The 25,767-nt window shown below is 39.1% G+C and overlaps 2 protein-coding genes across 2 annotated transcripts; both read left to right on the forward strand.

Annotated features, from left to right (window-relative positions):
- The first annotated feature begins 2,822 nt into the window (after window positions 1–2,822).
- On the forward strand, window positions 2,823–4,322 carry LOC120337233 (uncharacterized). The gene has a single exon (XM_039404961.2). The coding sequence runs from the start codon at window positions 2,823–2,825 to the stop codon at window positions 4,320–4,322; it is 1,500 nt and encodes a 499-aa protein (XP_039260895.2).
- Window positions 4,323–23,510: 19,188 nt separating this feature from the next.
- LOC144425170 (uncharacterized) lies at window positions 23,511–25,516 on the forward strand. The gene has a single exon (XM_078114598.1). The coding sequence runs from the start codon at window positions 23,597–23,599 to the stop codon at window positions 24,569–24,571; it is 975 nt and encodes a 324-aa protein (XP_077970724.1). The 5' UTR covers window positions 23,511–23,596; the 3' UTR covers window positions 24,572–25,516.
- The last annotated feature ends 251 nt before the right edge of the window (window positions 25,517–25,767 follow it).

The raw sequence follows: 25,767 nt of genomic DNA on the forward strand, positions 1-25,767 counted from the left end.
TAACACACACAACCACGGGGCTATATTAAAGTTAGAAAAAAGAGATCTAGATAAATTTTATAGTATAAAATAAATAAATAAGTGAAAAAAATTAGAATAAAAATAAGAATTCCAATTAGAAACAAGAGAGCTATGCTCAAATGTATGAACACGTAGCACCAAATAATTTTGTGACGTCATAGCAGAAAATAAATAGCCCTCTAGCAAAAAATCTAATCTTTATTCACTGGAAATTTCAAAACAATTGGTCCAGTGAACAATAAGAAAAACGATTTTTTCAAAACGTGTCAAAGAACAAGAACAACAACAACATAATATTGAAACGATCGTTATGCCCACTATGTGTCCAATAAGAATTGTTTGCCACACCATTTAATAAAATTCCCAGAGTACAGATTTGTAAACAAGAGTGAACAGTATTCAATATGAAGACAAGAAGAAAAAAAGATTTCGCCAAGCTGATTATAGTTGGGAGTCAAATGCCAAATTCTGGATTATGATATTAGTAAGCCCAGCAGTCAGTTATTTGTTTTAGATGCATAGACCTGATAATGGAGAAAGCCGTAACCGAGCAGCGGTGACGTGAACCACCCTACGGTGGAGAAGAATCCATCAATCCTCTCGCACATCATCCCCCACGACATTCGAACCTGCTAACCCACGTCGTGGTTGTCGGCGATAGAAGTTTCTTTTCAGTTGATAATATTTTGAACGCTGTTCTTCCTTGCGTTCCGACCGGCTAATTTTTATCGATGATTGCTTTTCTGTTTTGACCGGAGTTTCGCGGGCTTTACTGCATCCGACGTGTCACGCGTGGCTCTTGCATCTCGACTTTACGCGTCGTAGGACGTTCTTGTTTAATCTTGTTATGATGTTAGTGGTGTGGTTTCGCATTATCCGCTTTATTGACTTAGCGTGTGGGTGGCATTTGGTCTCGTTAGGTAGAACTGTGGTGAGGGTATCGTAACCGGGGACCCATATGACCATCGTCGTCATTTATTGTTTTAATTGTTCATGTATTTTATATTTCATTCTTATTAACTGCTTTCTAAATTTAGTTGCTATTTTTATGCCAATAACGTTATCGTTCACGTTTCCTGTCAGTTTCTTGTCGATTTAGGCCTTTGGAGCGTTATCATATGTAAGTTTATTTTCTATTAACTTTAGGTTATGCATTTTCTTTCCGCCCTCATATTGTGATTGTTTTTTGATTATTTCATTTTATTTACAGTCAACCGTTTTACAATAAACGCGTATGACATGGAACATCTGTGTGCCTAAATCTGACAAAGTTGAATATGACGCATTTGTTGAAGAAGTCAAATACTAAAGAATCTGGAGCAGCAGTGGCTTCATCGTCGACATTTACGGAAGAAGGCGACTCTGCAGCTGACGAAACGTTTGAGGGCTTGTCATCCTTATCCACGCTTAGACAAAAGCGTATCAACACAGAGACTGAGTTTGAATCAGTCATGACCAAAAGTCGAAATTTGATAAACGAGAAGGCTCGAAGATCGCAGCTGGCATGCCTAAAAACAGAGTTACATTTTAAACTGGCCGCCTATAATAAAATTATATCGAACACATTACCTCAAATTCGCAACGCAGAGTCGAAAGCTGCTTTCGAAGAATGCGTTCAGAAAGTTATATCTGAAGTTGAAGGTATGAACGATGAAATTGATAGTTACATCGACCGTGAACCTGAAAGATCGTGCGTGGCTCCTGACGAAGGGAACTCTCAGATTTCAAGTGAAAGAATGGAAGAGGACAGCGATAATACAATAAATCTCCAGCCAGCGTGCGCCAAGCAGTCCGGTGGTGAAATGGGGGCGGCGACTGACCAACTTCGAGAATCTAGAGCACGAGAACCCGACGATTGCCGAGAGACACCAACTCTTTTAAAGAGTCCCTTTATGAGCCACAGGTTCAATAACTTTGACGAACACGACGTGTTACAATCAACTCAAAGAAAAAGTGCCCGCTTCGAACCAGAGACTTTTACCGCGTCAGATAAACGTCGTGAATATACGATTTCTTACACTCCAAGACATTACCAAAATCCTTCACCAGCAAACCAAATGCCGTTGCCAGACCAATCGGTAGACTCCTGGATCGATAATCTCCAACCAAATCAAGCAGGATCCAGAACGGTAAATGATAACATTTCTCTAGCTGAGCAAACGTGTTTATCTTTGAGTTTAAATTCTAAAATGTGGGCTGAGCATCATTTGCCGCCGGTACAAATAAGTCCGTTTGATGGGAGAGCTATAAACTGGCCTAATTTCATTGAATTGTTTTATGAAAATGTTCATTCACGGTTAGACGATGATGGTCAACGCATGGTGAGATTGTCCGCGTATTTGTCGGGTTCGGCGAAGCGTCGTGTTGAGGGATTAGGTACCGCCGGTAGTCATTACATACTGGTTTTAAAGGAATTAAAACGCCGCTACGGACAGCCGGTACTGATCGCACGGGCGGTGCTTGATCGAGTTGTAAATGGAAAACGTATGTCGCCTCTTTCGGCCGATAGATTGCTAAATTTTCACTCAGACGTGCGTGACTGCGTGGTGAATCTCAAAAAGATGTGTTATTTGGCTGACATCAGTAGCGTCGAGAATGTAAGGAGGGTTTCAAGCAGGATTTCTTAAGAACTGAACTCGAGTTGGAATAAATTTGTTGTAGGTTTTATTCACAAAAACTCTAATCCGACATTAATTGACTTTGAGCAATGGTTGTGGGAAAGAACTGAAGAAATCGCCAATCCTTTTTCTCCAGATGTTACTTGCAATGTGATCAATAGAACTGATTTAACTGACCACGAGATGCCCAGAAGCGCTCGTCGCCGATTTCCGACTCCATTTTCAACGTTATCAAACTTGGAATCCGATAATACGTCATATAGTGACGCATCACGTTGTCAATTCTGCAATGCTCGCCATTCTTTGAGAAGTTGTGAGACGTTTTTCGGTGCGACCGATTATGTAAAACGTAACTTTGTTGTAGATTACAGACTTTGCTTTAAATGTCTTGAACCGGGCCATCGTGCATTTATGTGTAGATGTGATGTCGAGTGTAGTATATGCAATGGGAAACATCACAAATGTATTCATGGAATTCGCATGTTTGAAAGCGTCACAAGACCAATAAACCGACAGGGTATAAACAATGCGGTGTCGGTAACAACTAGAGTTCAATTTCAGTTGCTGCCTGTTCTGGTTAGAGGAGCTAATGGACGCTCCGAATATACAGTTGCTTTGCTTGATTCGGCAAGTCAGGTCTCTCTCATCCATCCCAAACTCAAAACTAAGTTGGATTTGCGTGGACGTCGTAAAAGGCTCATGTTAACCACCCTCGGAGGAACTGGGGCCTTGCATGACTCGGAAGCGGTCGAACTTTTTGTGCGTGACAAATTGAATCCCGACGGCAAAGAACTACATCTAAAGTCAGTTTTCGTATGCGGCACCAGAATTCCCCACCCTGAAAGAAGTCATAAAGATTTTGAATCCTTCCATCATTTACGTGGATTATCACTTCCTGACACTAGAGAAAACAAAGTTATGTTGCTCATAGGTGCGGACCTTCCATTTGCCCACTTTCAACTTGAAGGACGTGTAGGGGGAGACGATGAACCGATTGCAATAAGAACACCACTCGGATGGACTTTGCTAGGCGCAAACAAACGCGCTTGTGGAGACGATTTAATTCATGCTAATTGTCATTTATTACACGATGATTACAATATCTTGCAAGACCAAGTTAAGCAATTTTCGAGTACGGAAGCGATGGTAATGAGCTACAACACGAAGCGCGCCGAATCTGTGGAAGATCGCGTGGCTGCGAATGTGAATAGAGCTAAAACGTCTATTGTTGATGGGCATTATAAAGTCGGCTTTCGGTGGCGTCGCGATATTTCCATTATGTTGGAGAACAGTCTTATTGCCCGTACGAGATGTAGGAATCCGAAAAAACGACTGTTGGAAAATGACGGTCTGAGAGACATGTACGGCACCTCTATGAGGAAAAACATCGAACGTGATTGGGTGCGAAAGCTGACTGTTAAAGAACGTGATACTTTGGGTCCTCGAACTTGGTATCTTCCTCATCATGGAGTTGAGAATCCAAATAAACCTGGCAAGATACGAATAGTTTTTGACGCCGCGGATACATATTGTGGAATCGGTTTGAATAATCAGATATATTCGGGACCTGATCTCATTAAGAGTCTGATTGGAGTTATGCTGATATTGAAGCCATGTATCACATGGTGCGTCTACCACAGTCGGACACGGATTCAGTCAGATCTTTCTTGCAAGGAAATCTGAGATCGACAACCCCGCCTGATGTGTATCAATTTCTAGTGAGAATATTTGGTGTGGTCGACTCGCTATACGTTGCAAAAACCGCGCTTGATAACACCGGGCAATTTTCAATGGAAGCAGTAGAAACGGTTTTTAGGGGTTGCTACGTAGACGATTTGCTTTCATCAGAATGTAATGGTGACGCTTTTTCCGACGCTCAAGAAGTTTCTAATATATTAGCAAGCAGGGGTTTTCGATTGAAAAAATGGCTTTCAAATTTCAAAACATTATGGTCGAAATTTAACACAGGGGATTGTCGTAATCCTGACGTTGAATCAGATTTTAATTATGTGCCCAGTTCTAAGGCGCTGGGACTTCATTGGAACACTAATGACGACGATTTCTACATTGTTTACAATTCGTTGACAAAACCTGTGACAAAAAGAGGAGCGCTAAGCGTGGTCGCATCAGTTTTTGATCCCTTCGACATTTTAGCCCCTATTATTTTAACTGCGAAACTCCTTATTCGGGAATGCTGGAAAGATGATTTGAAATGGGACAAAAACTTAGATAACCCCAGGAAGAATGCTCGGGAAGAGTGGACCGAATCATTAAAACAATTGACTAATTTCCATGTGCCCAGACAATATTTAGGCGCCTCGAAAACCGCTATTTATGAGATTTGCGATGCGTCTGAACAAGCTTACGTCGCAGTGGCTCACTTGCGTGCCAAGAAATGTCAGAGTGTGAATTATAGTTTGTCGATGGCCAAATCAATTGTTTCTCCGATGAAATCTATGTCCGTTCCCAAATTAGAGCTGCAAAGTGCTTTATTAGCCGCGCCCGATATTATAAACAGTCGTCCTTTAACTTCTATTAGCGACAACGTACGTGATCCAGCTCCCCTCACGCCCAAATACACCTTTGGATCAACAGCGCATCGGAGAAGATGAAGACAAACCGAAGCAATTTCGAATCGCTTCTGGAAGCGCTGGCGACGAGCGTATGTACCAATGCTGATGACTCGAACAAAGAGGAAAAAAGAGAGGAATTTATTGATAGATGATACCGTAATTGCTGTAGATGACGACGTGCCAAGAAGACGTTGGTTACTAGGAAGAGTTACTTTTAACCGGGTGTGTGTGTAACTACCGTCAAAACAGCAGGTGTGGAAATAACCAGACTGGTGACGAAACTATGCCTCCTGGAAAATGAATAACCCCTTGAAGGTTTATTGGGGGCGGCTGTGTCGGCGATAGAAGTTTCTTTTCAGTTGATAATATTTTGAACGCTGTTCTTCCTTGCGTTCCGACCGGCTAATTTTTATCGATAATTGCTTTTCTGTTTTGACGCGAGTTTCGCGGGCTTTACTGCATCCGACGTGTCACGCGTGGCTCTTGCATCTCGACTTTACGCGTCGTAGGACGTTCTTGTTTAATCTTGTTATGATGTTAGTGGTGTGGTTTTGCATTATCCGCTTTATTGACTTAGCGTGTGGGTGGCATTTGGTCTCGTTAGGTAGAACTGTGGTGAGGGTATCGTAACCGGGGCCCCATATGACCATCGTCGTCATTTATTGTTTTAATTGTTCATGTATTTTATATTTCATTCTTATTAACTGCTTTCTAAATTTAGTTGCTATTTTTATGCCAATAACGTTATCGTTCACGTTTCCTGTCAGTTTCTTGTCGATTTAGGCCTTTGGAGCGTTATCATATGTAAGTTTATTTTCTATTAACTTCTGGTTATGCATTTTCTTTCCGCCCTCATATTGTGATTGTTTATTGAATATTTCATTTTATTTACAGTCAACCGTTTTACAATAAACGCGTATGACATGGAACATCTGTGTGCCTAAATCTGACAGTGGTCGCCATATCATTAAGCCGTCTTACCTCACCCCCGGGACAAATATGTAAATCGTAACCTATCCTCACCGCGACAAGGTTTCGGTCTTTGGATTGAAATTTTTACGCGAAAAAAAAACATGAAAAGAGAAACAGCGTACCCAGCAAAACCACAAACAAATCAACGTTTCCGTCAAGCCTGAAAATTGTCTGAGTGAAAAAAGTAATCGTTGACATCTTGTAGATATCAATGAAAACAATGCGTGGAAAACTATAGCTGGTTGGAAAATTTTTGACTCCTGGAATTTTGTATTTCCAAGTCTCACGTAGTCGGTGCCAAAACTGCAGTGGTGATAAAGTAAGTCAAAACCTATCAGTAGAACTCAAAACAGTACCAATTTTTTTACTTTGCGTTTTTAGCAGTCTATTGAATAATACTCGCTTACGCCAAAGTATTTATTTTCGTCGAAATTTTTTATCTCGTATAATCGTCCAAATTTTCTTGAGATTTTCAATTCTTTTGAGATTTTCACCGCTCTGATCGCATTTAACTCATTATTTTAATAAAAAAGAAAAATTTATATTACGTCGTGATTGACTGACCACTGCACTTGTTTGTCAATCTTTTTAGGATAATCGGTGCTCCCGGCCTCTAAATCTAATCTATTTTTATCTGCAAAATCTTTCCATAGCATGATAAAAGGTCGAAGATTGAATTATCAGAACCAAGACATTAAAGTCAACAAACATCACAGGAGAACGAATGAAATCAGCATGAGATGTAACGCCATTTGCTGATAGAATACTCTTCATTAAAACATTCCAAAAGTCCATTCTTCAATATGCATGATTAGCTGATCAGAAGTAGAGATGTATTGGCAATATCGGCCAATTTTCCGGTATCGGCTCAATTTAGACCGATATTTCCGATATATTTAGCTTCTCAATATGATCCAGAATGTTTTAAAAAATTGGTTAGAATACTGATCTTGAAATTATTTTTTGCTTGGATTGATAGTGAAATATGAGCCATGCACGGTCCCCACCTCATCCCCGCTAGTAGAAAAGGGAATCGTATTCTGGCCTGTTTCTAGCCATTTATCAGCCAAACTGGCTTAATCAATTCGAGTATTTTCGCTGCCATTATTACATGGTAATTATGAAGAAATATATCAATCGAATATTAGTGGATGTTCCGATGTGTAAAATATATAATACGAGGTTATATTGGCACAAAATCCTGTGCACGTAACTCAATGTATCAGTTTCATTTATTTATTTCACCACCAACAGCAGCCAAATCCTATTAGTTTTCTAATTGAACACCTAGCGCCAGTGCTCAATACATCTGAATCAAATAATGCATTTGGATCCCAAACATCTACTTCTTAATGTGTGTGATATATATTTCTCTTTTTTGGTCCGAAATAATGTGCACTATTAATAATGCTCGAAGACTCTTGTTTTAAACCGCCTGTCTTGCACACTTGAGGTAATAATTACATAGTATCGGAATATCGGTCGTTTTCGAACATAGGTATCAGCTTTTTTGGCTGGTATCGGCGAAAAAAAGTGGTATCGGTACATCTCTAATCAGAAGCCGAGTATATAGTAAAAGGAGATGCATTTTTACTACCGGTATGAGTTTTTATAAGTAGCCTACATTAGGTTGTCGAGTGACGGCCACACATTGTCAAGCATCACCCTAATTTTATTCTGGCGTATAAGCCATCATATTATGGGCCAAAAAATAAGACATATTCAAAGGTTTTTCCTGTAGTGAGAAAATAAATTTGCAAAAGATTTTGTATATAGCTTTTCGAATAATTGGGTGATATTGCATTGTATGTGATTTTTTCATTGTGATGGGTCCCCCAGGCACATGGGTTACTGAAAATATAGAATCCAACACAAAACAGTTTGCTGTTCGTTCTAATACAAAAAAAAACTTGTTTCATCGACATTGACGAGTTCGTTGCCAGAGTGGCACTGTAAATTTAAAAAAAATTTTCAGCAGATAACGAGATTTCTGTTACGTAAATTATTCAATTCATGACCGATGCTAGCATTTAAAAGGTCTTGTCATAATAATTTAATTGTGCTCACCGTTACTCACGTTTGATTCGAGATAACAATTAGGATTACTAAAATTAAAGATTACTATTCTAAAATAACATAAAATACAGTGGCGGCGCGTCAATAGGGCCAACCGGAGCAATGCCCCGGTTGTTTTTTTGGTATAATAAAAAATATTCGAAAAATACCTCAATATCGGTTGCACAGACTGTCTACACTAGCCATATTCTCCCGACATGGTTCATTTTTCGCTCGCAAAGCCTTCGCCGAACGTCGACGGGGCGACGCCGATTTTGCCCCGGTTGCTCATTGTATATCGTATTCTCTCTTTTATCTTCCACTCGCCGCGTTTGTCTCGTTTGTTTTCTGTTTCTTTTACTAAATCATCGGGGCCGATCGGGGCTAGCCCCGAAATTATCACGACACAATGCCGACGTTTCTTACAACAACGTGTTGACATATTCACGCATTCCTTCTCGTTCGTTGGTTGTGTGACGACCCTTGTTTTGCCTGTTAAATGACGTCATGTGATATCGTTTCCATATTTGGTAGTCTAGCAGTTTAGACGCTGCGACACGGTCGATCGGTTCTCTTGGGCAGCGTGGTCTGTTGGTGTATGCTGTGTGTGACAGTTTGCAGTCGTCTGAGTGTTTCGGTTAGATTGGTGGGTTTTGAATGTCTGTGTGAATGCCTCTGGTCTTCAGGGATGTTTGTCTGTGTTGTGTGACTGTCGGATGTTTTGTGCTGGACAGTGGGCTGACGTAGGGACCATGTTATTGTTTTTACCACTACAGTGCCATTACAGTTCATTTACCGTAGTGTTGTATTTTCAGTTTTATCGTGGAATTAGCTTTCATCAGTACCGGTATTGTTCAAATGTTGTGCACCTATAGAATTGTTCATAGTCTTTTTAAATGCCTGTCATAAGTTACTTTCGGCCTGTTTTGCAAATTGCAGTAGCTAGTTCATTGTACCAGATTCTAGGGGTCATTTGATTTTTTATTCAGAGTTGTCTTGGTTTCCACGGTTGGTCAGTGTTTTTGTTGTGTATGTGGTCTTTCTTGCATTTTACTGCCTGGTATCTGTTATTTTTATTTTATGCTTTTCGTTCCTTTGGGGAGTGTTTGGTTGTTTTGGATCGTTTACTGTTCGAGTTGTTAATAAATGACATAAAATAGCATAAAGACTTGGACTATTGAGAGAAAACTTGACGTCAGATCATATTAGAAGATATTCTGAACCTGGATAATTATTTCATACATTGCCGGTACGCTACAGTTGCTTGAAGAGTTGATAGTTTCCTCGCCTTCGTTTTTGTCGCTTGTTTCGCTATTTGAATCAGTTAGACCCCTTTAGGCCATTTGCTTTCGATTTTCCACATTCCTTTTGTGCTCCTCACTTCTTTCCGGCTTCGCATTTCTTAGCCCTAGACCTCATAATGAATAAGGTTGGTGCACTACTTCGCACTCCGTTTTCGCAGCTGCCGCTGGAACAAAAATTAGAGGTACAACGTCTTGGGCCTTATCAACCAAATACTTGTTCACTGGAACAATCCCATGACGGAGGAAAGCGTCGGCGTACATTCTGCGCAGAAACTTGGTATAAAAAACACGAATGGTTGTGTTACAGCGAGGACAAAAGTGCACTTTTTTGTTTTTATTGCCACCTTTTTGCTACCGCCCGTGACTCACGTTGGTGTAAATTTGGTTTTAGAGATCTTAAACATCTTTCCGAGCGTGCCAGGGATCATCAATCTTCTATGGAGCATCTGGACAATGTAGTAAAATACCGAACATTCGGAAATGTTAATATTGCAGCACAGTTGGATGAAGGACGCGCTGTTTCTATTTGTCGGCACAACCAAAACGTCGAGAAAAACCGCCATGTTCTCGGTCGATTGATAGATGATTTGAAGTTCATTGGTTATCACGAGCTGTCCCTCCGTGGGCACGATGAACGGGCTGGCTCTTCTAATAGAGGGGTATTTTTGGATATGGTGGAATACACCGCATCCCTAGATACAGTATTGAGAGATCATCTTGATGCCGCAACTGTTTCGAAAGGGAGATCTAAGGATATCCAAAATGATTTGCTCGACTCAATGTATAAAATTTATTTACAACATTTGGCTCTGGAAATTGAGAATTGCCAGTTCCTTTCGATTCAGTCTGACGAGACAACTGACATCACGTGCGTTTCCCAACTGGCTGTGATTTTTCGGTTTGTGAAAGATGGTAAACCTACCGAGAGATTTCACAGCTTTGTACCAATCGTTGATCGCACGGCTTGCGGGATATCGGCTGTACTAAAAGAAGTGTTACAGCCTTACAACGCGAAGTCAAAATTGATAGCTCAAAGTTGACTGCCGGCGCGGCAGTCATGAATGGGTCGAAACATGGTGTTCAAGTTTATATAAAAAAAGATTTTCCTCATGCGCATTTTTTACATTGTTATGCACACCAATTTAACCTCGTTATTAAAAATATGTGTCTTGATACCCCTCTCGTCCGTATATTTTTTGCAAATGTTTCGGGGTTTTCTTCATTTTTTTCCGTTTCGCCGAAGCGCTCTGACCTCCTTCGCCAGATATGTAGCCGCCGTCTCCCAGCTTGTGCACCAACACGTTGGAACTTCCAATCACGCGTGGTGCAGGGCGTGTCCGAAATTAGTTCTGAGCTCATTGAGTGTTTCAATGGCATTCAGAGCTCTCCGGTTTGGGACGAACGCTCCGTGAGGGAGGCGGCAGGTCTAAAGCATCTGCTAGAAGATGATTAGTTTTTATTTTTTCTCCACAATATTCTATCACGTGGATGTATTATACGGCGCATTGCAGTCAAGGCTAATGGATGGAGCGTCTGTGCAGTCGTGTATTTCAGACTTCTGCGATGCTGTATCTCGTATCCGGGGAACAATAAAATACGACGACACATGGAGTGCTTCTTTACGCCGCGGGCAAACAACGCAGCGTTTGATTTTGTCTGCAAAGGAATGCTGTGACATTCTGGTGAATCAAATAGGCGATCGTCTGCGCAGTGAACACCTTGCCGCGTTCTCTTTGATGAACCCAAAAAATTTTTCAAAATTTGCACGTCAATTTCCCATCCATTTGTTGGCTACTGTCTCCAAATTTTACCCCATGATAAACGTGGGTAAATTGGAAAATGAATTGCGATGTATATACACCAATCAAACTTTTTTGAACATCACATCAACTTGAGCGCTCTATGGGTTCCTTATAGATAACACTCTAGTAACTACCTTTGCGGCGTCTGCAAAATTTCTGGACATCATTTTGACGACGCCTATTTCTTCCGCCGACGTAGAGCGAACATTCAGCACGCCGAAGCGTATTAAAACGTATCTCAGAAACACAATGAAGCAAGATAGATTAAATTCCTTGGCTGTTTTATCCATTCACAGAGACGTTATTTCTGGGATGCATGACTTTAATCAGCGCGGTATTGAGCATTTTGCTTCCAAGAAATCGCGGCGTGTTGCATATATGTTCAAGCAGTAGAAGTCTAGCAGCATATATATCTATGAGTGAGCGACGCATGTCCTTATCTTTGCATTATGTTTCCTTTCTTCATAGTAACGTTTTAAACCTTATTACAGGTTTTGTCTGCTTTCCCGAAGTTTCTGTTAATATGTCATTGTATTTATCTGGGTAAATATTGCCTTTCCTTTTGAAAGAGGTTTCAAAATAAACTGTCTATATTTAATAATCCCTTGACTTGGACCGGTTTTAAAGACACTTTCTTATCGTTAAAAATTGTCGCTTTTGCCGATTGGTTGTTAGTTGTTACCGATGGAATGGTTTTTATACTCATAAAATGATGGGAGAACTCACAGCGCTCATCCTGTCCCCGTAGATGGGGGTGACTTGGTCCCGCAGTAGCTTGCCCCGGTTGTCAAAATGACCCCGCGCCGCCACTGTTATTGAGTATACAATATTGATAATAATTACGGCCAAAGTGTTGAAAAAATACTGCAGCATCCCGGGATGTAATAGACGCACAAATAATGGAAAGCATTTGTTCAAAATACACCCAGTGAATGCAATAAGAGGTATGGTGCCGTTAGAAACAAAAAACCGCTGACGAATTAGCCTAGCTCGGAAAACTCGTTCAGTTTGTTTTTATTGTACACATTTATTTGAGTTATTCCTCATTTTGTTTCAATCTATTTGATCTTTCGCACTACCGGTATGACACTAATTGATATGATGACTGTTTTAAAATTGTGGAAATTTATTATTCGGTTCAGGTACAGCTAAAATGAGAAAAAGGTAAAAGTTCAACGGGATGGCTTGATCCGGCATGACCGTTTTTACAGTACATACTATAGCGGCTAGTGGTAAGATCGAGCCCACAAATTCCAGCCCGGCCCGACCCAGTCCCGTGGGTATTAAAGGTACTCCTGAAGTATGCGCACCAAGATGTCGCATAATCTGAACCCAACGACTAACATACCTGAACCCTAACCTGGTACGCAACCTGAGTTTAGGTTGTGCGCCATCTTGGTGCGCATACTTTAGGATGTCCGTATTGAACCCGACCCGCGCCCGACTAATTAACTGGATTTGCGGGGCCGAGCCCGAAGCAAAACCCGAAATTTCATATTTTATTTAAAATTATGGAGTTCTTTGAATTTTCATTGCAAGACTTTTAGTACAGTATGTGTCGTGTTAATGAGGCAACTTCCGTTTTTGCAGACCACGGTCTCTCGTGGCCAAAACGCCTCATTAAAAAAAGTCAGGGATAGAGAAGCCCGACTCGACCCGAACGTAATGATTGACATTTCAGGCCCGACCCGGGCTCAGATCTTAGCTCTAATAGCGGCTATACTATGACTCTATAAGCCTATGTCTCGTGTGTGCAATTATAAATGTTGTTTGTGTCTCCCTGTATCTGACCCATGTGAAGATAAGTAAATTCATACTACTATTATATTAGAATTGTGTCCATACCATATTAACAAGATCATTCTCTTTAATGGCTTCAAATTTTATTTTACAAAAAAATTATCGGTTCAAATTTTTAAACTGGACAAAACTGTGAAACCGTTGCTGTCGATATATGGATGTTAATTTATCAGAATTGAATATGTTTCTCTGTGTTGTGACAGTACGTGGATGTTTTGTGTTTTATGTTGTCTTTGTGATAAGGGTATTGTTTCTGTTTTAGTGTATAATTTAATAATTATGAGGTTGTGTAAAACAACGCTAAGGTACCACAGCACACTTGGGTAAAGACATGTTATATATCCATGCTATTTGAATATTGCGATCCATCTAACCTAAACTTTAGCAAACGTTTTCATCGCGGTAATGTTTTCATTTGTGAAGAGTGAAGACCAACCAGAACATTTGTGAAGCATAACCGAAACTTATGTTAGTTATATATAACATTGGCATACGTAAGTGTCAGGAAGCTGTTCAATTGCCAACTTATTGTTAATCAATGTTTTTTTTAAATTTGTAAAGTCATTTAAGCTGAATTGCTACAAACACTGAAAGATTCAATGGGGGAATGTCCCAAAAAATAAAAAAATAAATCTTGCGCAGAACTAGAGAGTTTTGACTGAGCTTTTAGTTTCATTTATCTCCTTAATTTCCTGAAAATCGTTAACTATGTAAACGAGAATATCGGTCAGAGACCGAAGACTTATCGATCGAAAGTTAGGGGATCCCCCAAAACAGAAACTACGGTTTCGATTCGAAAAATTCTGCAAACCCGGGCTGGATTGTTTTGATTAGTTTTCAGCCAATATCAGAAATGTAGGAAACAATAGCCAACTCCCCATGTCGTCGAAATACTACTCGAGGAAATACTTTTATGAAGAATTCTGCAAATCCGAACTGGATTGTTTCGATTAGTTTCCAGCCAATAGCCTATTTCTGTATTTACCAATCCTATAGTTTGTGTCAAATACAACGGCGCTAACCCAGGTTGCGACGGCTATTCAAACACAGCCTAGCGATATTTTGGTGAGGAATTCTGCAACCCCGAACCTGATTTTGGGATATGGACATTGCTTAAACTTTAAGGAGTATATATAAGTAACGAGATACGATCTCGCGGCGTGTATCCTTCGCTCTGACTCAATAGTGTGGAAAATTTCTCGAAGAAAACCGGCATCGCGACGACGTCAAAGTTACAAGAGAGATATGGACAAGGCTCAAAGATTAATCACGAGATACGATCTAGCGGTGTGTATCCTTCGCTCTGACTCACTAGCGTGAAAACTTGCGCATCTGATACGCACACACACATTCAGCGCGTCTCGAAAATCTCTCGATTTGTGAAAATCCAGATCTCTTCATCACTAATTAATTAATAACTCGCTAATTATACGACATAATTCATCCAAAATCAATAGGCTTCTGGTCCGAGATATGATGAATGCACATGCAAAATCTGGAGCAGATTCAACCACGCCTTCGTGAGATATCGCGTGCATCTAACAGACACACAGACAGACAGACATACATACAGACAAATACCTATCAATATACTTACCGATCTTAAGATCGATAAGTAATAAGTCATCTGTGACCCATGATTTCGAATCAAAATGATATTCGCGGTTTCAATTGTGGCCGCTAGCAACCAAGCTTGGGTCACTTGTCTTTATGTCTCGCGTTTTGTCGTGCATTGTTGTTGTGCCAAATAGAATTGCATTGGCGTACAAATTAATTGTCTGAAAGGCTGGCATCTTTAATTTAACATGGCGCGGAAGAATATGCATTTTTGGTACTGGGTTTCAAAATTTTGCGAGGTGAGAATCGGAGTGCAATCAGGCGTGATTGAAGTCTCTTAGAAAGTTGATTATGAACTTTTTACAGGACAATTTTTGTATTTCAGTTAGCTGTAGTAAGTAACATTCCCCAACCGGGGAAGAATCTAGTCGTTTATGGGAGACATTTTGCTTTATATCTGCTGCAGATTTACTAATATATATTATTTACTTATTCATTATTGCTATAATGCCTATTAAAGCACACGGTATAAACTACTTGAAGTGTACAAAAGTAAATGTCGATGGCATCATCTTTTTTCAACACTGGTTTCCTACCAAAGAGATCGTGGGTGCGCCACTGTACAGAATGCGTCTTTATTAGGCAGATTTATGAGATTGATTGGTACCGTGCTGAGCTCACAGTTACCAAAGCGTTCTACCCTCCCCAAGTCCTTCGTATATTCCGCTCTTCTCAACCGACCTCTCTGTTATGGCAGTATTTGCATGTTTCAGAATATTCTAACCTCCGGACGAAATCAGCAATAAGAATATGTGATTAATAGCTTACACATATATATATATTGTAACAATCATTTGAAAATGTGTAAAAATCATATCGTTATAATATGTAAAACAAAGTTGAAAAATAAATGATTATAATAATCTTTACTTTATCACTATTCGACCAGAGTGTAGGAAGAAAATTGCGCATCAAATGCAAATATATAATCTTTGATGCCGTTATTATTTTACTGGGAATAATAAAGTCCGTCCAATCGAAATGTAACGCAGGGTAACTTCTGTACATGTGTGTATTCTAGTTAAAAATATTATAGTGCTTGTAGCTGAGTAAATTCAATACTGTATTTTGATTTGCGCAGAATTTTTCATGTACATCCATAAACAGTCGATTATATATGAACATATTATGGTGCTTGCAGCTGAGTAAAATTCAATACTGTATTTTGGTTTGCGCAGAAATTGTCATGTACACCAATGGACAGTTGAGTACACATTGGATTGGACCTTAGTACGGGCGACATGGTCGTTCAGGTAACAAAAACCTGATAGTATTGGCATACAATTCCTGGTATCGGATTTACCCACCTTAGATCAGCACTTGACTTTCTTTGCTGATGAAATAGTAAGTTTCACAACGAGATGGGCATTTTGTGTTAAAATACACGGGCAGTAGGCTATGCTACAACAGTATCTGCGCAAGCGTATTCGCCCAATTACTTGGGACTGAACCAGGAATGTCAAATATGTACAATCAACAATTTCTCGTTATTATGCCAATCCTTTTACTATGCTATGGTATAAGTACACAAGAATGCAATTAGATTGATTACACGATATCCAACGTCACGTTGTGAAAAAGCATCTTTACAAACTTTAAAGTAGTTCAAAACAACATCAATCATAATCACGTTTCTCTTATTGTCCACGTTGGTACATTATTCATATTATTTATGTCCGTTAACACCAACTTACTTCCACTTCCGACATCTACTGCCATATTTTCAAATTTTGCTGACACAAGCATTATTCCTTCTGAACCTCTACGACTATCTGTTCTTCCATAAAAAGTTCGGGGATCATCTTGAATTGGTTTTATGTCCAATGGGGATATATCGTTGGGCATAAACCGCAAAGTTTGCCGTGGCCCAACTGGTGTTATGTACTTCCACGAAGAATCTTCACGGTATCCAAATACAAAGGCTTGACTATCTCCCATGTTTTCCGCTAAGGTCCACAAGTACAAGCCGTCATTAGCACCACCGACAACAGCTTTGATAAATTTGCCATCAGCGGACCACGTTGTACCATCCATTTCGTTTAACACTGTACATGATACTGACTCGCTTACTGTTGTTGCAGACTGCACCGGATCGACCTTTTGTTGCTTTATTTTTCGAGACTTAAGTCGTTTACGAGGTTTTGGCGATATTCCTCTAATACGACTGACCTCAGTCTTATCAGATTTCAACACACAATGCAACTCATCTCGATATAAATACCGCGCCAAGATTTCTTTGCGTATGTCGTCTTCGGTCCAACCTGAATTTCGTTGTGAAATGTCAAGTTTCTGAAATTGTTCTGATGTTTTTTTCACTCTATTTTCCGCAATGATCTTTCTAACTGCAGTTTTTAGTCTCAAACGTGTCCATATATAATTCGGCTTTGTTGTTGGATAGTAATACCGATTGTTACACCTCTGTTTTATTGGCTTCATACCTCAGTCTTTTGCATTAGAATATTCAAATATTGGAGAGAATCAACGGCAAGAGCAACGTGCGAAATACCTCGGCAAGTCATGAATGGTTTGATTTGTTGCTTAATTTTATATATTACTATAAAGTAAGCATATTTGTTCACGGTGAATTTCTAAATCATATTATGTATAAGAAAAAGAAGTAGATTTTATCACGGACTTTGACAAACAAAAGTTCCATTATTATCGCCTTATCCTGTATTTAATTAAACCTATTCATCATATACCTGTGTTTGAACCCCAAATATAAAACTATGCGAACGACGCGTCGGTGTCGATTTCGGTCAGATGCTTTTGATGTTCGCCCGGTCGTAAGTACTGTTAAATTTCCCCTGGGTCGATACCGCGGTATCGTGTCCTCGCTAGTCTATGACATCGTAACATACCCATGGGAGAGAAAATTAAATCGACCGGATAGAGTGACGTAACAAGATAAGACAGTGAGCGAAATGGGATACAATATTCAAGTCATGCCATTTCACAGAAGCCCCATCGTGCTCTTCAGTACTGTACTCGCTAAACGGACGGTATGTAGTAGAATTGTATCTTGACGCGCTGAGGAAGTACAATAAATATCATTAGCTTCATTCGCAGACCGTTTGTCCGTTAATAACTCTTAAATAAAACTAAGTGAATACATTTGCAAATGCCACAAAACACGATAGCAAAAAAATAGTGCCATTCTGATTTTACGGTTGAAACTGAATCCCATAAAGTTCATTACATAATCCCTGCTCGGAAAACATGTCACATCTACGATCAACAACAGCAATTTTTTAATATCCGAACTATTCCGTTTACGTAGCCTTTTCTTTGCTGATTATTCCGCGGAGACTAACTAGTAATACAAGCCTTTATCTTTGAAATCAACATAGACCTGCGTTGATTTTCACAGCGCGATACTACTGTAAAAATTATCCTTGTTCGGCTGTCCATATTCTATCAATATTCAGTAAATGCAATAGATGGAGGGTTGTCGCGCAAGTTTATCTTAGTGTTAGATACATAAATATATCTATATTCAAGTTCACTAGACCGTGATTTTTTGCCAACCGCATTTAGGAAATTCCGAACTTCAAAAGTTAAGGTTCAGATGTAAACATGAGTAGGCGTTTCGTTAAGCCATAATCGAAATAACCCCACCCACAGGAAATTTTGGATAACAAAATTTGAAACCCGAAAACCACCGAGTTGATGACGAGAATATCGGTCAGAGACCGAAGACTTATCGATCGAAAGTTAGGGGATCCCCAAAACAGCGCTCTTACTCCATAGTGACACCTTGTGTCCCATCACTAATTAATTAATAACTCGCTAATTATACGACATAATTCATTCAAAATCAATAGGCTTCTGGTCCGACATATGATGAATGTACATGCAAAATCTGGAGCAGATTCAATCTCGCTTTCGTGAGATATCGCGTGCATCTAACAGACAAACACCTATCAACATACTTACCGATTAAAATCGATAAGTAACGAGAATGTCGGTTGGAAACCGAAGACTTATCGATCGATAGTTAGGGGATCCCCCAAAACAGAAACTGTAGTTTCGATTCATCCGCTCTTGTAACTTGCGCACTGCGCATCGCACACACACACTCGGCGGGTTTCAAAATTCTCTCGCTTTACAAAAATCTAGATCACTATATCAATAATTGATTGATAACTCGCTAATTATACGACATAATTCGCCCAAAATCAATAGGCTTCTGGTCCGAGATAAGATGAATGCACATGCAAAATCTGGAGCAGATTCAATCTCGCTTTCGTGAGATATCGCGTGCATCTAACAGACATACATACATACATACAGACAAATACCTATCAATATACTTACCGATTTTAAGATCGATAAGTAATAATCAATAATAAGTAAATAATCGTAATAAGTAATTATTACGTTCACGGGTGTAGTGGTTAGGGAGGTGGGAATAACTATGTTGGCATCGCAGGTTAAGATGGGTACTCCCGTAGTATGTGTACCAGGTTAGTATTAGACCATAATTTTATTCCGATCTTCCTTATTTTAGTTCTATTACGAGTCCGGGGGACTGTCTGTGTTAGCCAAGTGAATATGCCCCCTGCCCATATGTTTCAGTCCCTTTACACAACTTGATGTAAACTAGGCGAACAAAATTAGTTACCTTCATATTGGTACACATACTTCTGGAGCGCCTAAAGATGTCGTGTTGGAGTCATCTTATCCAGAGCGTCGTAAATAGGTACGGCAACTGGAAAATTTCCGGCCCTTCGGGGTTCTGGACGGAAATAATTGAGACCGTAGGCCTATAAAAAGTTACTAGCTTGTCTAACCAATTTATCAAACTCAAAGGATGGTGTCTTGTGTATGATGTATTAACAAGTGATCTCTAACCCGTGAGTCTGTAACGCATACATAGTTTTGACCAAAACTCAACTACTGACCATCGCGAACACTCACAAGACGTAATACTACATCCATACTATCTAGCATATAGAAGAGACTTTGGGTTTGGCTTCCTTATTTTAGTTCTATTACGAGTCTGGGGGACTGTCTGTGTTAGCCAAGTGAATATGCCCCCTGCCCATATGTTTCAGTCCCTTTACACAACTTGATGTAAACTAGGCGAACAAAATTAGTTACCTTCATATTGGTACACATACTTCTGGAGCGCCTAAAGATGTCGTGTTGGAGTCATCTTATCCAGAGCGTCGTAAATAGGTACGGCAACTGGAAAATTTCCGGCCCTTCGGGGTTCTGGACGGAAATAATTGAGACCGTAGGCCTATAAAAAGTTACTAGCTTGTCTAACCAATTTATCAAACTCAAAGGATGGTGTCTTGTGTATGATGTATTAACAAGTGATCTCTAACCCGTGAGTCTGTAACGCATACATAGTTTTGACCAAAACTCAACTACTGACCATCGCGAACACTCACAAGACGTAATACTACATCCATACTATCTAGCATATAGAAGAGACTTTGGGTTTGGCTTCCGATTTCTGCACCCAAAATGGTAAAAATATTGCTATTAATGTTAATGGAAGGAATTTCATTAAACAATTCCTCAAATCTGAACACCGCACTCGAACTCGAAATATATGAAGCGAATTTCAACAACGATAACTTCTCGGGCATAAGTAAGCAGAGGAAACTAGCCGTTTGAAAGTAGCATCGAATGTGCTATAAACAGTATGCCTCAGTGGATTCGCCATATTGACTACAAAAATAAACCGAACAAAATAATATTATTTAATGTGGAAAAAAGTTGTTTATTCCCTATATGCAATACGCGCCTTGCAAATATCATGAAGTGTCATTCTAATTTCATGGTTTGAACAGAATTTTATGAACTATTCCGAAAACATTACATACACCATTCATAGTTCCCAAAACATTCATTTGTCATGCCTCCAATCAACGGCATTCTAAAATATCCAGGACTCACATATTTAGTTTGCTTAGGTTTATTATTTCCTGAATTTTCCCGGGAATACTAATCGGTAATACTCGCCTTCTACCTGAAATTAACAAACGCCTACGTTCATTTTACCTTACAAATTTATATTACAAACTGCCCTTATCAGCTTCCCCCTCAAGTTATTACACAGCGCTAGCGTAACTTAGCGTTAAATACATAAATATTTCCGTATTCAATCTCACTCGACCGCGACGTGAGCCTCATACTTTCCCAACCGCATTCACAAAAGCCCCGAATTCAACGTTAGCTTGTAAACATTGGGTTCAAACAGTGAGTTTGAATGTTCTATAATGAAAATATCCTCGCCCACTGGGGTTTGCGGACAAAACAAAAATTAAATCACCACCTCCACCAAATGTAAACCATCAATTTGCTAATAATCAATGCTTGATTTATAGGACGGTGAATGCGGCCATATATATTTATTTAAACACGGGTAATTTTTCAAACTTTCACTATAACAATATGCAATACAAGAAGCTTATATTCCTGAAAGGCCCGGAATCCAATTTATTGCAGAGGATGAGGCAGTGGGCATGGGATTTGGAAAAAAAAACTTTAATAATTTGCGCACAGTTAGGTCATATACAGTAACCCCAGGAATTGTTGTTCGAAATTCTGAACATTTCGAGATAATGAGCTTTAGCACGCAATTAAGGTGGCGTTTAGGCGTATATTATACAATCCTTGTAATGTGAAATTATTATAAATTGCTGATGGCAGGGCCAAGTGCGTTATCCATCTAAATTCCAAAATAAGTGGTTTGATATTGTCGGATTCATAATTGGTGAACGTGTACGCAATTAATTTTTTTTGTTCAATTCAGTTCAATTTTGTTCAATATACATATATACCTATACATATACACCTTTAATACTGCACGGGTACAAGATACAATCGGTTCATAGGAAGTTCTCCCTTTATTCTTCACCGGTGACGCCATGGCTCACAAAAGACAACGGAAATTAGAACAACTGATGAGTGATTAGAGTAACAACTATCTATTTCTATATTGAACGAGTAATAGGCGTTTTAGTACGGACTCGCAAATTCTGCACCAATTTCTTTGAACATGATCAGTGGAGCTGAAAATAGAAATATACAAGTCCAGAAGTTAGAATGTAGCGGTACAATATATTATATACCTGGTTTTCAATTAGGATGAGATATAAGAACATATTTATTTTATCGTTATTGTTCATTTGAACTTATATCGAGGCTCTGGAAGATAATCCAATGATATATACCCGATACTATCTTGATAAGTATTCATAAGTGCCATGTGAGATGCTGTGCTTAATGTTTATGCGATACTGGTAATACAACGTATAAATTAAGAGTATATGAACCCATCGTTTCGTTTTGCTCATTTTTAAACAACTTCTGCAAATTCAAAGCGGTGTATGAAAAGCCATGGTAGCCTATATTCAACTTTCTGCTGTCGAACTTTTTATTTAGTTCAACGCCCAAGAAATGCTGGATTTCATTATAATAAGTTGAATATTTGGATATTAATAATAATACAATGAGCTCATCAGAAAATATTTGCACGACAACATAATTTCGATATCTTGCTCAAAGGTGGGAGGGAGTATGACTGAATTTGCCATCCGGTTGCGCAACGCAATCGATGAGGAATCTGAAATCCTGTTCTTACTCGTTGTCAATTTCTAGTGATACCTGGGCGATTCATGATCAGTAATTGCCATAGAGTGTATTTAGAGGACATAAAATAGTCACATATGTTCATCTTACTTTGTGCCGCGTCAGGCGTAAGATGATATAAATCAATTCAAAACCATTGTAAAATAACATATCTATACAGCAACTAACATATAATTCTCAATATGCTTCAGCTGATGAGTAATGGTGATTTCATGGCAAAATAGCAAGGTGGGTGAGAATAACAATGTAATAATCTGTAGTAATTTGTTCTTGCGTCACGAGCTGGTTTACTCATTTATGAATCTTGATTTTAAAGTGATAAAAACGTCCTGAATTAGTTTTTAAAATTAATAGTATTTCAGAAATTTTGAAAGTAGTGCAACCTTGTCTGAACGTATTTAGTATCTAAACTTATCTATCTTGTGAAGTTTATTTAATATTCCCAATAGGCCTAGGCCAATCAAACTAATTTGACCATTCGATTAGATCAAATGGACAGAAACTCTTGTAGCTAAATTCTTTAGAATTTTTGTCACATAATTGTTGTAAATTAAAACATATTGGTAGCCCTTAATTGAGCCATATTTGAATACTTCAAACATACATTACGATCGATCTGTTGATACAGCATAATTTTTCACAAGACATGCTAGACCAAATCATGATCACCACGATTGCTAATTTGTTCTGTGTTAGTGTTTTGTTCGCTATGAAAATCCCACCTACGTTACAAGAGGAAGTAGATACCACTTCATCGAACGTTACAAGCTCGTTTCTATATTTGAGTCAGTGATAAATTGTAAAATGATCAGGCTTAAGCTTGGCATTCTTGAAACTTTGAGGTATAAGGAAACTAACTGCTTTGGATCATCAGCTTTACAGCCAGAAAATTTTTTGTCGAGTCAAACTTATGTGGGATGTTACGGAAAATAAAACAGACAACCACCGTTGCAATGTGACGAGTTTATGCTAACGCTAGTTCAGAGCGCATACGGAGGAAAATATCTTACTAGTTTGTCGCGAAGAAATTGTGTTTGAATAACTTTAGAGTGTCTTTAAGTACATTTTTGTTCTTTGATATACTTTGATTCACAAATCTCTCACCTCATCCTTGTTGTAATTCTTTCGTAACTCTCTCAAACATATACTTTCATTCTACAGGGAGATACGTCAAAATCGTGTTAAATTAAATTAATTATTCACTTACCCTACGACCTTGTTCAATTATGCCGCCTAGAAGAAGCAACATTTCACCCCAACAGCGAACGATTTTGACAAGAAGCATGTCATTGAACTTCCAAAACGAGGGAAACGACACCTGTTTTCGTGGTGTCGACGAGAAGAAATTCGGCGACGAGCCGCCGCGATTTGAAGTACATCACGTGTACGTCGCATCGAAATGCGGGCGACGGGAAAAAAGAGCAGGTATGGATATAGGAAAAGCTGCGATTCGAAAGCCGAAGAATAAATTGCCGCCCGCTCGTATTGACTCGATGAAAAATCTGTTTAGCAGACTCGTTATGGATGAACAAAGTAAGAGTATTTCTCCAGATGATCAGTGCAAATATTGCAGAAGTATGAAGAGTTTTTTGTACGAAAACAATTCAGACCAACCACCGGATGGTTGTTGCTCATGTGTACATTCAATTTCACGCGGGATTGTTCAGCTCGTACAAAAGCCGTCCATTTCGAAATGCCCTTTAGAAGAGCCAGTATGCCAAACCATCGTTAAGGAAACAGAGCACACGAATGCACGTGGTCCTTTTCCTTGTAAAGTTAGTAACCCGCAAACTGGTCTTGGATGGAGACTAAAAGGAGGCCCAATTCATGCAGTTACTGGCGAAAATTCGGGACTCCATTATTGGATCATAACCGGAAGTATGACCGGAAGAAGAGTGTTTGTTTTTGGATTCGAGGATGGGAGTGAATGGAAATATGCAACTGTTAATCCTCACCGAAGGAGAATTGCATTTAGGCCTAATAATAATCACCCAGCTTCCATAGAAGTTGACTCGAACGCACCAATTGACGACCATCGAGCGTTTTATTTGCAAGGATCGCCGGGTTCAGGTAACCATGTGCATTTAATTCCAGCTATTGACGAAAGCTTGGCAGTATCAATTAATAACAACTCGCGGAGAAGAACATTGGGATTGGTTGACGGCGTGAGGAATGCTCACTCGTGGGTGGTTGACGAATAACATATATTGATTTCAGCAGCTCGAATATTATACAGTATGATGATGATGAAAAAATTACTTCGAAGTCGAATCTGTTGAATATTCATTTTTTCGTTTTGATTTTTTAATGTCCGCGCCGAATACCCCCAAGAAAATTGCCAACCGATTACAGCAGAATCGAACATAATAAAAATATATAATTTTGCTTCTCCCACATGATATTTTTATTATGCCTTCCACATGCCCGCAGTAGTCTTCTTTATTTGTCACACGCACCATTTTATAAGCACCATCATGCATTTTTCATAATTTTAAGTGAGTCACTTCTAGAGTTACTCTGATAATAATCGCCTTTCCGGGGGTAAGTTGAAATTACTCTATATCGATCGAAATGAGTGTTATTTGTGCACTCTCACGTACGGCATGGTGAAGCGGCATCGTTGTGTACAGAAGTAGTTTTGTGTCGTGGAATGCCGCTCGATTTCTATAAATTATGTATGATTTGCGGGAAATGAGTTTATATGTAACATATTGTGATTGTTTTTCTGTAAACGAACTTTTTCCGCACAAACTTTTTAATATCTTATTTTTATTTCTGTCTCCCCGCGCTTTTCATTCACCAAGAATTGGATTTGGGTTTGACTTGTCTCAATTAAGAAACAATTCAGTCAGAGCAAACAAACCAGCATAAGTCTGTTCCTTAAATTAGGCTTAAATAAGAACACATACCGGGTATATCAATTCATTTGCATATAATCTATCCCTAGTAAACAAACCGGGATTTTCAATCAAATTACTGACAACATTGTTTTTTAAATACTGCATTAGCGTGGTAAATATTAGATTCGTGAAAATATTCAGTGTGCCCTAGTTGACTGTATTTTATGGGGCTGGAATATTGAAAATCCGAATACTGTTGCATTGTCTTTCATTGTTATTTGTAATAAAATGCAAAATGTGAATAGATCCGTTGTCTGAGTTATTCGTTATAGATAGAGGATCAGTTAAACACATAGTATTGATTAAATATTCATACCACGCTGTTGGTCGAGTTTTAATGCGGTACAACACGAACAATCCGATACAATTTAACGAAGCTTGTGTATCTGGCTGTGACATTTTTTGATACGTGTTCGAAGGAAAAACATCAGATGCCGCTTTGTGTCCACCTGTCATTTAGTTTCCAATTCTGATATGCACGTTTATTGGCTTGCCTC

Source organism: Styela clava, chromosome 1 (genome assembly GCF_964204865.1).
Source record: "Styela clava chromosome 1, kaStyClav1.hap1.2, whole genome shotgun sequence".
Lineage (NCBI taxonomy): Eukaryota > Metazoa > Chordata > Ascidiacea > Stolidobranchia > Styelidae > Styela > Styela clava.

Bases quoted from the DNA above. Each gene is read 5' to 3' on its own strand.
- LOC120337233 (XM_039404961.2), top strand. From the start codon at position 2,823: ATGCCCAGAAGCGCTCGTCGCCGATTTCCGACTCCATTTTCAACGTTA.
- LOC144425170 (XM_078114598.1), top strand. From the start codon at position 23,597: ATGCCGCCTAGAAGAAGCAACATTTCACCCCAACAGCGAACGATTTTG.